The sequence below is a fragment of the Helianthus annuus genome, chromosome 15, assembly GCF_002127325.2.
Source record: "Helianthus annuus cultivar XRQ/B chromosome 15, HanXRQr2.0-SUNRISE, whole genome shotgun sequence".
Taxonomy (NCBI): domain Eukaryota; kingdom Viridiplantae; phylum Streptophyta; class Magnoliopsida; order Asterales; family Asteraceae; genus Helianthus; species Helianthus annuus.
In genome coordinates, this window is record NC_035447.2 from 12374772 (window position 1) to 12390270 (window position 15499).

At 36.0% G+C, this 15499-nt stretch overlaps 1 protein-coding gene across 1 annotated transcript; it reads right to left on the reverse strand.

Annotated features, from left to right (window-relative positions):
• Positions 1-1391: 1391 nt before the first annotated feature.
• Positions 1392-6759, reverse strand: LOC110914828 (protein UPSTREAM OF FLC). Its single transcript, XM_022159522.2, has 5 exons — positions 6471-6759; positions 6322-6391; positions 5391-5503; positions 3222-3822; positions 1392-1646 (listed from the first exon to the last, which is right to left on the reverse strand). Exons 1-5 carry the CDS (start codon positions 6634-6636, stop codon positions 1553-1555), a joined length of 1044 nt encoding a protein of 347 aa, XP_022015214.1. The 5' UTR covers positions 6637-6759; the 3' UTR covers positions 1392-1552.
• Positions 6760-15499: the final 8740 nt, after the last annotated feature.

The window sequence follows — 15499 nt, forward strand, 5'->3', positions numbered from 1 at the left end:
AAAACTCAACTGCTGAAATGTAATAAGGAATTATGTTGTTTCTGAGATCGACCTCCATTCATGTGAGGGATTGTTGGAAGTTTTGGTGTGAATGGAAAGTCTCAAGTGGTAAAACCACTTTGTCCCACATTGGAGTGGGAACAAAAGGATAGGCTATTTATAAAGTGAAACATTAACCAAGCTTTTGAAGTCTTATGACATGTTTTACCACAAGTCCTACCCGCGCGCACGCAGAGGGGGTGCAAAAAAATTGAGTTTCGGAACTGGAATTTGGTTGAACTCGTGCGTGCCCGCACGTCCTGCGGACATGAATGCAGCTCCGAAAACCCGGGCTTGCGTGAGACAGTTTTTGCACTCGAGACTGACTAATTGTTTTTTAATTAGTCTTTAAAACTGAAATGGTTGGTCTTGTTAATGAGTTTTAAACTGAAATGATTATTCAGTATTGATGATAATCATTATTGAGTTTCAGTTTTAAACGGTTATTATTATCAGTTTTAAAACTGTACTAATGACCATTATTTGGTTTTAATTCATTGCAATTATGTCCAGAATTCGGTTATGAATTCTGTGACTATAAAACCAAATCATACCAACACAGTTGAGACACACCAACACATCATCTCTCTCAATCTCTGCAACATCGTTCTTCTTCTTTTCAGGCAAGTGTTCAAGTCCGGCAGGGCGCTGTTACTGCTTCGAATCGGCGTACCCTGGGAACAGACCGCGAATCTGTTTAAGGGAATTGTGTCAAACACAAGCCCGGTTCACTGTTATCGTTTCTGTCTCGTTTACTTTACTGTTTTCTGTTTCAGATTTCAAGTTTTTATTACCAGGTTACTACTAACATAGATCTCGTATATGCTTATGTTGTAGTATAGTATAGTATATGTGTAGTATAGTATAATAAGCTATAGTATAAGTGTAGTATATAATACGATTATAACATAGATAGTATAGTATAAGTATAACATGGTTTAATACGACCCACATAATTGTCTATTATGTGTCTATTAGTTACGGATATGGTTAAAGGTAATAACCGAACCGAACCGCCATTTGCACACCCCTAGTTGTAGTATGGTATAGTATAATAAACTATAGTACGATTATAACATAGATACTATAGTATCAGTATAGTATAATATAATAAACATGTACCAAATCTATACCATGTGATAAATTTTTAAAAATATTTTTGTTTTTAAAAATAAAGAATTCTTTTGTAAAAAAAAATACAATTCAATACGAATAATATAATCCGTATAGGTCTAGTTAGCTGCCAAATAAGAATTCACAACTGCAGAAGTCAAAGATTGTACAAATAAATTTTAGAGTGTACCAATAGCCATAGATCGAAGGAAAGAAAAGTGATATTTCCACGACCTGTATAAAAGTCAGATTGTGCAAATAAATTTTAGAGTGTACCAATAGTCCATGTAAAAAGTTTCACCAAGTTAGGAAAACGTAATAAATTTCCAAGCTTCATCCATTGGGAAAAAAACAAAATAGTCAATAAAGAAAGTCAATGGATACATGACATATCAAATCTCTAGCAAAATCTCTTTGGGATGCATTTCCCTGCCACTCTTTTCTCTCTCTTCATTTCATCATCTTCTTCTTCTGCTGCCATTGTCTTGGACCCTCTGACACCAAATTCTCACAACATATATCAGTAATGAAAACTCACTGCTTTGGTCTCCCCTTTTACAAGCTTCAAATTAATGTATCAGATTTTCTTAAATACCTAAATAAGGGTTTAACATAAAATAAGAAACCTAAAAAAATTGTTTTAGAAAATAAGAATACGAAAAAAATTGTTTTAGAGGTGTGTTATACCAATATACCCAAGTATTAATCATGTCAACGGTATAATAATAATAATAATAATAATAATAATAATAATAATAATATAATATGCAACTAAAAGTCATGTATAGGCCACTAAGGGAACATGTTAGTGTAAGTAATATATTCCACAACTAAAATGTTCAATAGTACAAATTCTATAGATTAATTACATGCATACTGTGTATATCTTAGAAAATCCACTATTAAAAAAAAGTCATGTAGCAGACTGTTCTGAAATACTATTATTGTCAACACTAAAATTTAAGGGACTGATAAAACTATTTTTTGAAGTGTGTTATACACTTGTATAATTATGTCACAAGACACAACAATATGAACATACAGTCTTAGGATTTAGATCCTGTAAAAAGGACATTTTCCGTAAAAATGTGAGAAGGCATAAAAATTCATATGTTGACATCATGTTTTTGATTTAGGCATAATGTTTTGGGTTGTTTTGGCAAGAAAAACAACAAACATAATAATTTAAAATACAATGCAATAAATTCTAGGCTTAAAACTTAAAACATCATGCCATGAACATTAAGTAGTGTGTTTTAAGTGTTAAGTAGTGTGTTTTAAATTTCACGCCCATAATACGTTGCATTGTGTTTTAAATTGTTATGTTTGGTGTTTTTCTTGCCAAAACAACCCAAAACATCATTCCTAAGTTCAAAACATGATGCCTACATGTCAATTTCTATAGCTTCTCACACTTCTCACGAAAAACATCCTTTTTATAGGAACCTCACCCTGAACATACAACAATGATATGTGCAACTAACAGAAAGCGGTTATTTTTCTAGTTATGTTATATCTATACAGACTTTTCCCTATTAACAAATTTATGAAGAAAAAAAAAACTAATACACTAACACCTTTATAATTATTTCAGAATAATTTATGCATATAGCCATACACCATCAAACCTTTTGTTCTCCTTTGACCACCAACCTCCAACTTACGATCAAATGATTTCAATAGAAAGTTGGAAACCATCAAACCACGTAGCCGGCCCGGTTGTATCAGACTTTTTTTCTATAAATAATGACTCAAAAGCGCGGGCTGAGCTGACGTGTTTTGGTGAAAAGCGCCGGCTCAGCCCTCGCTTTTAATTATTACTTTGGTAAATGCTAAGTTCCATGTCCATTTTCTAAGCTTTTCGGTCAACTTTGACTATTTTAGTAAGTTTCCCTTTAGTTAATTCAAGTGTGATTGTACGGGTCTTGTTTAAGACCGTATAGGTATAAGTGTATAACATACTTAGAAAAATTATCATTTTTGTTAGATTTCTTAAAAATATATTATATCAAAATAAACACCTAAAACAAACAATAGCATAACAAGTTTATATAAAACAAGTGACAAACCTTTCTTCATTGTAGGAAGATGACTTGTTCAACATAGGTTCAACTTGAACTCTTTCTTCAGCCATTGCCTCCACAATGCTCCCACTAAAATACTCCCTCTCCTCAGCCTGCATTTTCCCGAACCGTGGATTTTCCGACATGCAACATATCTCATCCTCCACCGCCACAGCCGCCGCCTTTTTACACACCACTCCTTTATGCAAACTACCAGAGCTACTGCAGCTCTTCCTAGCAGCCGCTACATTTGTTGCTTGGTTAATAATATCAGATTTCCCTTTAAACCCTATGGAGCCGCCGCATGCCATCAAGTGAAGCAGCATGGAGTTACGGGTCAGTGTTGGGTAAGGGTCGCCATCCTCAAAGCGTTTTGAGGTGTTGTTGCTGTCGCCAGAGGTGGTTGAGGGTGGAGGTGAGGGGGGTGATAAGGTGGTGGAGATATGGATGCCCCTTGAAGAACATTTGGATTGAGGGTTTGTGTAGTTTATTCTCTTTTCTTCGAAGTCTAGTTCTTCTTCGTTGAATTCAGTTTGTCGTTTTGGTGTCATTGGCTTGCGTTTTGCGACGTGTACTTGAGGCTCGTCGTTAACATGCATGTGTTTGTCTATGAAAATAGGTTAAAAGTTAGAATTGTCATTGAGCACATTGTTAATAACTTAATATGAATTGTTATCGGCCAATGGATTTGAATTATTAAAATCCGATTTGGCTCTATATACCAAATTGTTGACGTATGTGTGTGAATGCACACGCGTATAAAGAAAAAGTTAAAACATATACATACGTATATTGAAAACATATATAAAAAAATATAAAACTTAAAGCATTAAGGAATTTCACTTTTTCACAAAAAACATATAATTTACAAAAACTGTCTAAAAATGCGGGTGTGTATACACACTTACAAGTTTTGCAAATTTTATATCAGTTGTATATAAATTAAAACAATAAGACATTTTTTTAAAATAACTATTGCAAAGTAAATTATTAATTATTTGAAAATTTACTTTTTCTACATTGCTAACAAAAAGGGTTGGGTCGAGTAAAAAAATGTAACACTATGGGGTATGGGGCGTGGGCTGGAGAGAAACGCCTAAGTCACCACCTCAGGTGGGCTTGGGTTTGGGTGTGGCCCCTTGGGCGGGAGTTTAAGGCCGGGCGTGGGGCGGGGCTACCACATGACATGGCGGAACCTCATTGGCCAAGAGCACTAGCCTTTTGGTCTTGGGTGTCCCATAGTCCACGTGTCACACAATGCCCCCAACCCACGCCCCACCATACCCCCGTCTAATGTATCTATTTTAAAAGGCCCATTCTATACACACCCCCCCTCCTTCCTGATTACACCCCCCTTGTGAGAGGAAAACTGTCGGTCTCACGCAGGCCCCACCTGTAAGTATGTGAGAGGAGAGGGGTGAAAAAAGTAAATAGGGGGTGTAGAAAGTAGCACCCTTCAGACAAAGCGTGGTTTGTCGATTGTCAGGTAGGTCTGTTCATAGAAGGCACCATAGGTATATATAGAACAACTCAAAAAATATATATAGAAAAAATTAACTCAGACCCGTCTGTTAAAATATAAACCATTTATTGTAAAATTTCTCATTAATTACTGTATATACACACGCACCATTAATTTCAAAACCATTTATTTACAGAAAAAATGGTAAAAAGTGAAAGAAATTTAATGGGCTTTAGACAGTAGCAGACGATAATAAAAGCCTGCGAGATTTGAAAATGAGTTGCTACTGCCAGAAGTTAATTTAACACGAAAGAAAAAAGATATGTCATATGTCATTCTCTTCTATTTACTTTCATATTACATTTCTCATTAATTACTTTATATACACAGACACCATTAATTTCAAAACCAACATTTCTCATTAAAATGTACATAGTTTTTAATTAAAAAATAGAAAAATAAAAAAAAATGTTTATTTTTGTTTCGGCTGCATTTGAATTATCTTTTCTACTAAATTCCCGTCTTTTAATGTTCTTTTTTTAATGTGTACACGTATACTTGTAGTATATATGCATGACAAAATACTAATAATATTATTAAAAAATAACAATCATTTTAAACAAACTAAAGAATTTTGGTATATACAAATTGGGTTTCGAAAGAAATTAAAAACTGTTTTTTTTACAAACACAAAAGTTATGAAGAGAAAGAACCTGGTGAGTGGAATACAAGTTGAGAAGCTTTGAGTACATACTCTTGACCTTCTGATGGCAAAATAACATCATTCTCCCCCAAGTCATTCCACACATATCCATTCTTGTACATCCTAACCATATATAAACAAACTAATCACTTCACTTATGAGTATTTACGGTTCGGTTTTGACGGTTTATAATTAAACCGTAATAATTAAACCGTAAATCAAACCATTAGTAACGTATTTTTATTATTAAAAACCAAAACCAATTTTAGAAAATGAAAACCGAATCAAACCAAACAAACATATCCAATTTATATATAAACCAACACACCATTTTAGGGAGTTAATATTCTAACATCCCTTCTCTCTCTCTATATATACACATATAGAGAGAGAGAGAGAGATAGCATGTAAAAGATGTGGGAATAAGATATAGCATTTACATCCATTCCATCATATTTTCACCTTATGTTACACTAAAAAACATTACATTTTCTCTCTCATTTCAATTAAATAATATTTTTTTATACATTAATCACTAGCTTTTCTCTCTCCTTCACTCACAGCGCCCATTTTCAAAGTATATAAAAAATTATAGAAGGTAAACAATATCCCCTCAAATATCAAATATACAGATAAACAGTAATATTTTCACTTTACTCTACTCACAACCACTTTTTATTCTCTTTATGTTATAAAAACTTCACTCACACAATTTGGTGGAACGAATGTGAATGCTTAAGGACGTGAGAATAGTGAGAGCCTTCTACTAAACTTAAGGGTGTTTACGTCAGATTTTTGACGATTTTTAGGTCAAGCCGTAAGACAAACCATTAGTAACAGGTTACTTATAGCTAAACCAAAATCAAACCCTTAGAAATTAGAACAAACTAGCAACAAATAAATGGAAGAAAGTGAGAGATAGAAGGTAAATAATGTTTGACCTTTTGCAAGACCAAGAATAGAGGGAGGGCATTCCTCTACCTCTCAAAGCACTCAGTCTCTCCAACACATCTACATAACAACAAAGTAAAGCACAAGAATTGAAAAGTCAACCAGGAAAAAGTCAAAACATATGATGAAATCCAAGAACCTTTGAGCCGAAGCTGGTGGTGAACCAAATGTGTAACTTCTACGACATGAGGGTGCTCAAGCTGACCATTTTTTGAAATGTAGTAAACAACTTGGACCTTTTTGAAGGTGGGTTTGACCATGGTGGTTGACTTTGTTGGAAGTTTGACCTTTCTTTCTTCTTCCATTTGAAAGCGAAGTTACTCTTTGGATGGACCACCTTTTGTTCTTGGGTCACGAATAGTGTGTGTGTGTGTGAGAGAGAGAGAGAGAGAGAGAGAGATGAAGGTGACCGGTGATGTTGAACTTGAGTGAATGTGTAATGAGCTAGGTAGTGGCATGATGAGCATAAAACGTAGAGGTAAAAGTTTACTGGAGGGTTGGTTGGTCAACAGTTAAAATTTGTACGGATTGAGACAGATCATGTTCAGATATGCTTTATTGATATACAGATACATTTTGTCCAGTTTTATTTGATATATTATAAATAACTAGGAGGTTATACCTGCGTTCTGCGGCGCGAGCGATCCGAACACTCAACGTAAAACCCGAACACTCAACATAAAAGTAGAGCGACTAAATATCAGAAAGTTGAAAGTAGAATAACTAAACAAGTATATATATATATATACAAAATTAACTATTGAAAGAAAATATTTTATTAAAGTAGAGAGACTAAACATGTGTACAATGAAATTTAAAGTAGAAGGAACGTATAGTAAATATAATTAAGATCAAGGGTTAAAAAGAAAAACCCTTAATAAATTATTATGAAAGTTAAATTAGAAGAAACGTATAAATATAGTAAAGAACAGGTGTTAAAAGCCAAACCCTTAACAGGTTAAAGTAGAAGGACATATTGGCTAAACATGTATATTATGAAAATTAAAGTAAAAAGAAAATATGAAAAAACTTTATAAAAGACGAGAGACTAAACACGTATATTAAGAAAGGTAAAACAGAGGGACGTACCATACAGTAATTATAGTAAAAAGCAAGGGGTGCAATTAGAAAATTAAAAAACAAAGTACACTAAAACACAAACCCTTAGCTAACATATAACATCAAGTTACAACCAAAATGATACCCTATTATAATATCAACATGAAGTAAACGGAGAGACTAAACATGAAAATGAGCAAAGTTGACTAACGAGCGAAAAAACTTTATAAAAGTCATGGGACTAAACACGGTTATCAAGTAAAGAAAGTGTGGAGTTGAAATAACTCACTCAGACCGCTTTTTAAAGGATTACGTGGTACGATTAGATCAAATAAGCATAAACCCTTAGCATTTGTCTTTTAGTGTATTTTGTTTTTCTTTTCAATTTTCTAATTGCACGTCAAATAACATCAAAAATGTTGGTTTCAGAAGATGAAATGTCTAATGTTTTTTCGCCCGGAGAACTAACTGGATTGTTGCGACCGGAACGAATGGGGCGCGCTTTGGAAGAAGCAATCTGTTACCAAGCCGTCTTATTGGGAATAACAAGAGCATCCATGAATACTCAAAGTTTCATATCTGAAGCGAGTTTTCAAGAAACCGCTCGAGTTTTAGCAAAAGCAGCTCTCATAGGACGTATCGATAGGTTGAAAGGCCTAAAAGAAAACGTTGTTCTGGGGGGATGATACCTGTTGGTAGCGGCTTCAAAACACCTTCAAGCGAACCTAACAACATTCCTACCAACATTGCCTTTGAACTCAAAAAAAAAAATGATTGTTCTTGTGTATCATGGAAATTCTTTGAAAGGCAAGAATCAAATCATTTTCGCTCCTATTTGTGGTGCACAATTTCGTGGAATGTAGGTAGTGCTTATGATCGATTTGATATAAAAGATGGCATAGTGTGTATCTTTCGTTGGGGATTTCCTTTCATTACCTGCCTATTATTTCCCAAATCCCCCCCCCCTGTCACGGCCCCCGACCCGGTTTGACCCATTTCAGGAGCCGCGGGACAGAAATCCCGTGATATTTATTTAATTGAGTTTAACAGCGGAAGTTTTATCATCGGGATCGTTGTAAAGCTAAAAAAAAAATTTCCCGATTATTTTATTTCACAATTCGGGATAAAATCCCGGTAATTTACAATAACATGATTTTACTGATAAATCTTTATTTTTAGAAAACATATTTCTCTATTTTATAATGAGCCACTTTCTTAAGCTTGAAATGCTCCCCAGCACTTTTCCTGAATTACAATAGATCACCTGAAACATGTTTGAAAAAGGTTTTGTCAGCGGGAAATACTGAGTGAATCATTCAGTTTACTAAAATGACTCGTTTATTATAATTTACAGTATTAAGAGTTTTTACATATGTTTCTGATATCTACCAACTACCCACAGTATTTGTCACTCGACCGGATCTGTGACTGTGGTCATATCACCATTGGCTGCCCCAATGAATGACGTATATCACTTAATTTTAGGTTCGCCCACCTAATGTGATTAAAACAGTAGTAATGTGCACAATACCCCACATACTGGCTGTAATTTGGTGATTACATAAACTTAATCACTGTAATTATAACTCTGAAAATAATTTGGAGTATTGTAAAACAGTTGATAAAAAAAGAGAATGACTCACATTGCAGATTTAACACGGACAGAATATGGTTTAGCCTTGTTAACCTAATTTAAATAATAATGCACACAAAACCGGGTTAGTGATCAATACAGCATTTACGATAACTCACGAGATCAAATTCTCACAACGAACGACAAAGTGCAATACTTAAACATCCATCGATTTAACGACGAACGACAAAGTATAACCCTATGTGGGCGGCACTTAAACATCCATTGGATATATTGATCAGTCGGAAAATGAATCGTAATAGCGATCGAGTGATTACCCTGTTTTGCGGCAGCACTTCGTGATCAGTGTGTGTTTAATTGTAGTGTTATAACTCTAATTCGACGTATACAGAAACTTTGGACGTCGTTTTAACTTCTGAAAGCAAGTGCCGATGTCTGCTATTTATAGTGATTTTTGGGACATGCTTACGGACCGTATGCCATTTCCCCTTACGGTCCGTAAGGGAAGCAGTCTAATTATATAGGCTAGCTGGGTTCGGGACTAGCTTGCATGACTCACTTTTAAAATGAATTTCAATCTGTACAACGAAAATTGTGGATAAATATCACTAGGGTTTACCCCCCCTGAGTTTTAGGGGCCCTAATCCTAATTCCAATTGTTCTGAAAATTTTAGGGTTAGTGCAGAATTACTTGGGTGTCTCAATTAGGGTTTTCTTATTGACTAATTATCATCCTAATTATGGATTTTAATGAGAGTTGTTACATCCTCCCCACCTTAAGAAAAATCTCGTCCTCGAGATTTACTGAAATAGATGAGGGTATTTCCGCTTCATTTCTGTCTCCAGTTCCCAAGTATATTCTGGTCCCCTCTTTGAATCCCATTTGACTTTTACCAGTACTAGTTGCTTGTTTTTGAGAAACTTGACCTTCCGGTCTTCTATTTGTAAGGGTTTCTCTATGAATTTCAGCTTTTCATTTACCTCCACATCTTGAAGAGGTACTACTAGGGATTCGTCTGATAGACATTTCTTGAGATTGGATACATGAAATACATCATGTACTCCAGCTAGTTCTTCTGGTAGTTGTAAGTGATAAGCTACTGGTCCTATTCGTTGGATCACTGGGAATGGTCCAACATATCTTGGACTTAGTTTTCCTTTCTTACCGAATCATACTACTCCTTTCCAAGGAGAAACTTTCAATAGTACTTTGTCTCCTATCTGGAATTCTAGTGGCTTGCGGCGATTGTCTGCATAGCTCTTCTGACGATCTCTGGCTGTCTTCAATCTTTCCTTAATTTGAGTTATCTTGTCTGTGGTTTCTTGTACGATTTCTGGACCTGATAATTGACTTTCTCCTATTTCTGCCCAACAAACCGGAGTTCTGCACTTGCGTCCATATAGTGCTTCGAATGGAGCGGCTTCGATGCTTGAGTGATAACTATTGTTATAGGAGAATTCGATTAATGGTAAATGGTTATCCCAATTACCACCAAAGTCAATTACACATGCTCGGAGCATGTCTTCTAGAGTTTGGATCGTCCTTTCACTTTGCCCGTCTGTTTGTGGATGATATACAGTGCTTAGATTGAGTCGGGTTCCCATTGCTTCTTGGAAGCTTGTCCAGAAACGAGAAGTGAAACGACAATCTCTATCCGATATAATGGAGAGTGGGACTCCATGTAAGGATACTACTTCAACCACATATAACTTGGCTAACCTTTCCATGCTAAAAGTTTCTTTCATAGGTAGAAAATGAGCGGATTTGGTTAATCGATCCACAATTACCCAAATCGCATCGTTACCTTTTCTGGTTTTGGGTAACTTAGTAACAAAGTCCATTGTTATGAGTTCCCATTTCCATACAGGCATTTCTAACTGTTGTAGTAGTCCTGAAGGTTTCTGGTGTTCGGCTTTAACTTGTGAACAAGTTAGACACTTAGATACGTATTCGGCTATATCCTTTTTCATTCCTATCCACCAGAAATTCTTTCTTAAATCTTGGTACATCTTATTGTGTCCTGGATGTACAGTATACCTAGATTTATGAGCTTCCTCTAAAATCTTTGATCTTAAATTTCCCTGTTCAGGTACCCAAATTCTGTTTTTGTGGAATTTCCAAATTCCATCATTTCCTTGTTCTAATTCTTTTAGGTAACCTTTCATTCCTTCACCATCATCCTTGATTGCTGTTTCCTGAATTTCCTTCAATTGTTCCATTAAATCTACTTGTAGATTTATTCTAAGAGCACGGACTCGCCTTTGCTTCTCATGATCCTTACGACTTAAGGCATCTGCGACTACGTTTGCCTTTCCTTCGTGATATTGAATATCACAGTCGTAATCACTCAGGATTTCCATCCATCTTCTTTGTCTCATATTTAACTCTTTTTGCCCAAATATATACCTTAAACTTTTATGATCTGTATAAACAGTAAACTTACTTCCATACAGATAATGTCTCCATATCTTAAGGGCAAAAACTATAGCTCCTAATTCTAAATCATGAGTCGTATAGTTTTTCTCGTGCTTCTTCAATTGTCTGGAAGCATACGCAATTACCTTCTTGTGTTGCATTAACACACACCTGAATCCTAATTTTGAAGCATCACAATATACTTCAAAGTCTTCTGTTCCTTCTGGTAAGGCTAAAATTGGAGCATTGGTTAATTTCTGCTTCAAGATTCTAAAGGCTTCTTCTTGTTTAGGTCCCCATTCAAACTTAATGGCTTTACAGGTTAGCTTAGTTAATGGTACAGCTATCTTGGAAAAATCCTTAATAAACCGTCTATAATATCCGGCTAAACCTATAAAACTTCTAATTTCCATTGCGGTTTGTGGAACCTTCCAATTAGTAATTGCTTCTATCTTAGCGGGATCTACGTGAATACCTTCATGATTCACCATGTGTCCTAAGAATTGCACTTCTTGTAGCCAAAATTCACATTTTGAAAATTTGGCATACAATTTTTCTTTTCTTAACAAAGTTAAGAGTGCATGCAAGTGCTGACAATGTTCGTCCTGACTTTTTGAATAAATGAGTATATCGTCTATGAAAACAATTACAAATTTATCCAAATATGGTTTACAGATTATGTTCATCATGTCCATGAATGCTGCGGGTGCATTAGTTAACCCAAAGGGCATAAGTGTAAACTCATAATGTCCATACCTAATTCTAAAAGCAGTTTTAGGTATGTCTTCTTCTTGAACCTTTAATTGATGATATCCGGAGCGCAAGTCTATCTTAGAAAAGTACCTAGCGCCTTGTAATTGATCGAAAAGATCATCAATCCTAGGTAATGGGTATTGATTCTTAATTGTAACCTTATTTAGCTCTCTATAATCGATACACATTCTCATTGATCCATCTTTCTTTTTCACAAACAACACTGGTGCACCCCAAGGGGATGAACTAGGTTGTATAAATCCTTTGCTTAGTAATTCATCTAATTGCTTCTTCAATTCTAGCATTTCGGTAGGAGCTAATCGATAGGGTGCCTTGGCTATCGGTGTAGTTCCTGGAATTAGATGAATCCTGAATTCTACTTCCCTATCTGGTGGTAACCCAGGTAAATCTTCCGGGAATATATCTGGGTATTCTGAGACTACAGGAATTTCCTTAAGTTCTTTACCTTTAGTACTAATGATTACTGAAATCATATATACTATTCCTTGTTTTCGTTCATAATTAGCAACTTTCATTACTGATATGAACTTCAGTGGCTTTCGAGGTTTATCTCCTGTAATCATGATTACTTCTTCAGTAGGTGATTGAATTTCTATAGAGTTTTTATCACAAATGATTTGAGCATGGTTGGCTATTAACCAATCCATTCCTAACACAACATCAAATTCAGCTAATTTCATAGGTAATAGGTTTGCATCAAATTTATGACCTGAAAGTTCTATTTCTACTTTTTGCAAAACCTGATTGATTTTTACTGAATTCCCATCTGCGGTTTCGACTGTAAAAATCTGCCTAATGGTAGTTAAGGGTAACTTAAGAGCTTGGCAGAATGAAGTATTTATAAAACTTTGGTTTGCACCAGAGTCAAACAATACTTTTGCATAAACGTTGTGAACTAAAAACGTACCGGCTATCACATCCGGGATGAGCTCTGCTTCTTGAGTGGTTAGCTGGAATGCTCTGGCATTCTTCTTAGTAGCTCCTTCGGTCGCCTTGGTTTTGTTGTCCACTGGTTTGATTAACTTAGGATATTCTGTTTTGAAATGTCCGGCTTCTCCACAATTGTAACAAATTATGGATTTCTTTCTGCAGTTTTCTTCACGATGTCCTATCGTTTTGCAAAAATTGCAAATTTTATTACATTTTCCAAAATGTTTCTTTTTGCAAATTTTGCAGAATGGCAAAGTTGAAGATTGCCCTGCACCTCTTTTCTTGAAACTACAATTACCCACCCTAAATCCTTGGGTAATTTTCTGAGCTAGTTCCTTCTTCCTGTCTTCATCTCTTGTGCGTATCAATTCATCAGTCAGAGTGTTAACTAATTCTACAGCATCGTCAATAGTGCGAGGTCTCGCAGCCTTAACGATATTGCGAATTTCGCTAATTAATCCCCAAATATAGCGAGAAATGAGTACCGGTTCTGGCGAAGCCAGTGTTGGTACCACTCTAGCATATTCAAAGAATGTCGAAGTATAACCACGACAATCTACACCTATCATCCGATGATTTAGGAACTTATTTGCCATTTGTTCCTTTTCATACTCAGGACAGAATTTTCTTTCTACAAGATTCTTAAATTCTTCCCAAGTCATAGCATAAGCCTTATTTCTTCCTTTAGCTTGTAACACAGTGTTCCACCATTCGAGTGCTCCTTCTTTAAATAGATTTGATGCGTACATGACCTGATCATCTTTGGCACACATACTATAACAACCCTTGGTAAAACAGACATCCTCATAATATTTCCGACACCCTAATATATATTGTAAATATATCAACTTGTCTTTATATGCACCCCGTATGTGAAAACCGAGCCCCAAGATAGATTATACTATATAAAATAAATAAAAAACAAAAATTAGTAAGCTGAGGCGGGCCGCGTAGGGCCTCACCTCAAGTTAACGCGGGCCGCGAGAGTGTTTAACCAGACTTTTCCTAAAACACAAGTTGATGCGGGCCGCGTACATGGTGGGTTAAGTCCATGCGGGCCGCGAGTGTCCGGAATTGTGGCGTGACCCGGTGCGGCCACGTGTCCAACTCGTGTCAACCCTAGATGATGACCGGAACAAGCTATACATTGACTTTGGGTCAACGCGGGCCGCGTAAGGCCTGGCCAAACTCCACGCGGGCCGCGTGGGAACGCGATTTCACAACTATAAATAGAGGGCAACGGCCTTCAGTCCATCTCGCTCACTTTCTTTCTTTCTTTCTAAATTTCTGAAGTAGTATACACTATACCCGGGCATTATACCCCCTAAAATAGCGAGGTTCTGCTACGATGTAAGTATTATAACCCCTGGAGACGTATTAGATACGCTGCCCGATTGATCTAGGGTTCCGTAACGGCTGTCGTGGTTCTGCCCGACGTAGTCGTTGGAATGTCGTCTCGGGGAGGGTATTACTAATGTTAAAATGGGTTATTATACTAACACACGTGTGTTTGTGTAATTTATAGATTATCTCCAGGAAACCCTTACGAAAAACCTAAAACAGCAATGTGAGTTGATTCGCTTTTTGTAAACCTTTTGTTTACTGTTTTTACAAAACCTCACTTAATTAAATATATATAAAGCAGTTTTTGAGTATTTGTAAAGAATACAATTATAGTGGGTATGTTGGGGTTTTGTATACAAAATTGGTTACTGGCGTGGTAACATCCCATATGTTGAGTATGACCGTACCACTGATGTTAATTGTGATGTCTTGGATACAAATGTAATTGCGGATGTGCCCTCAATACTGCAAATTGGTTTTTACTTAAACTTGATTAAACTGGGATTCACTCACCAGTATTTCCCACTGACAAAATGTTTTTAAAACGCGTTTCAGGTAACAAAATGTGAAAGCCAAATAGAAGCCAGCTGGACAGCACTGAAGGCTTGGAAAAGTGGCAATAAAGTTACCTAAGAATAAAATGGATGTTTTTATTCAAATAAATAGGATGTATTCCTATGAAACGTGTGTATTGAAAACTTGGGTCTTTACCCATATGTTTAATGTTATAAACATGGTGGTTTACTCTGATTAAAATATTTCCTAACTACGGTCCTGATGAAAATTTCCGCTGCCAAATTGAATAAATAAATGTGATACCACCGAAACTGGCTCACGGCCGCCCGTTCCCGGGAGATAGGGATCGGGGGCTGTGACAGAAGGTGGTATCAGAGCTATGCCACTGATTCAGCCACAGAAGTGTTCTGCTGACATCAAAATTCAAAGTGTTAGGAAATAAATTATGGAAATACGTGTATAATTGTATTTCTTGCTATGTGTTATCTGACTATTTGTTAGTTTACAGTATGAGCGACCAAGGACCTTCTGACGC

What these genes read in the sequence shown, in the direction of transcription:
- LOC110914828 (XM_022159522.2), bottom strand. Translation starts at nt 6,636, where the DNA reads ATGGAAGAAGAAAGAAAGGTCAAACTTCCAACAAAGTCAACCACCATG. An exon ending in TATTCTTGGTCTTGCAAAAG is followed by an intron (nt 5,504 to 6,321) that starts GTCAAACATTAT and finishes ATATATGGTTAG; the next exon opens with GATGTACAAGAATGGATATG. An exon ending in TCTTCCTACAATGAAGAAAG is followed by an intron (nt 1,647 to 3,221) that starts GTTTGTCACTTG and finishes ATTTGGTGTCAG; the next exon opens with AGGGTCCAAGACAATGGCAG.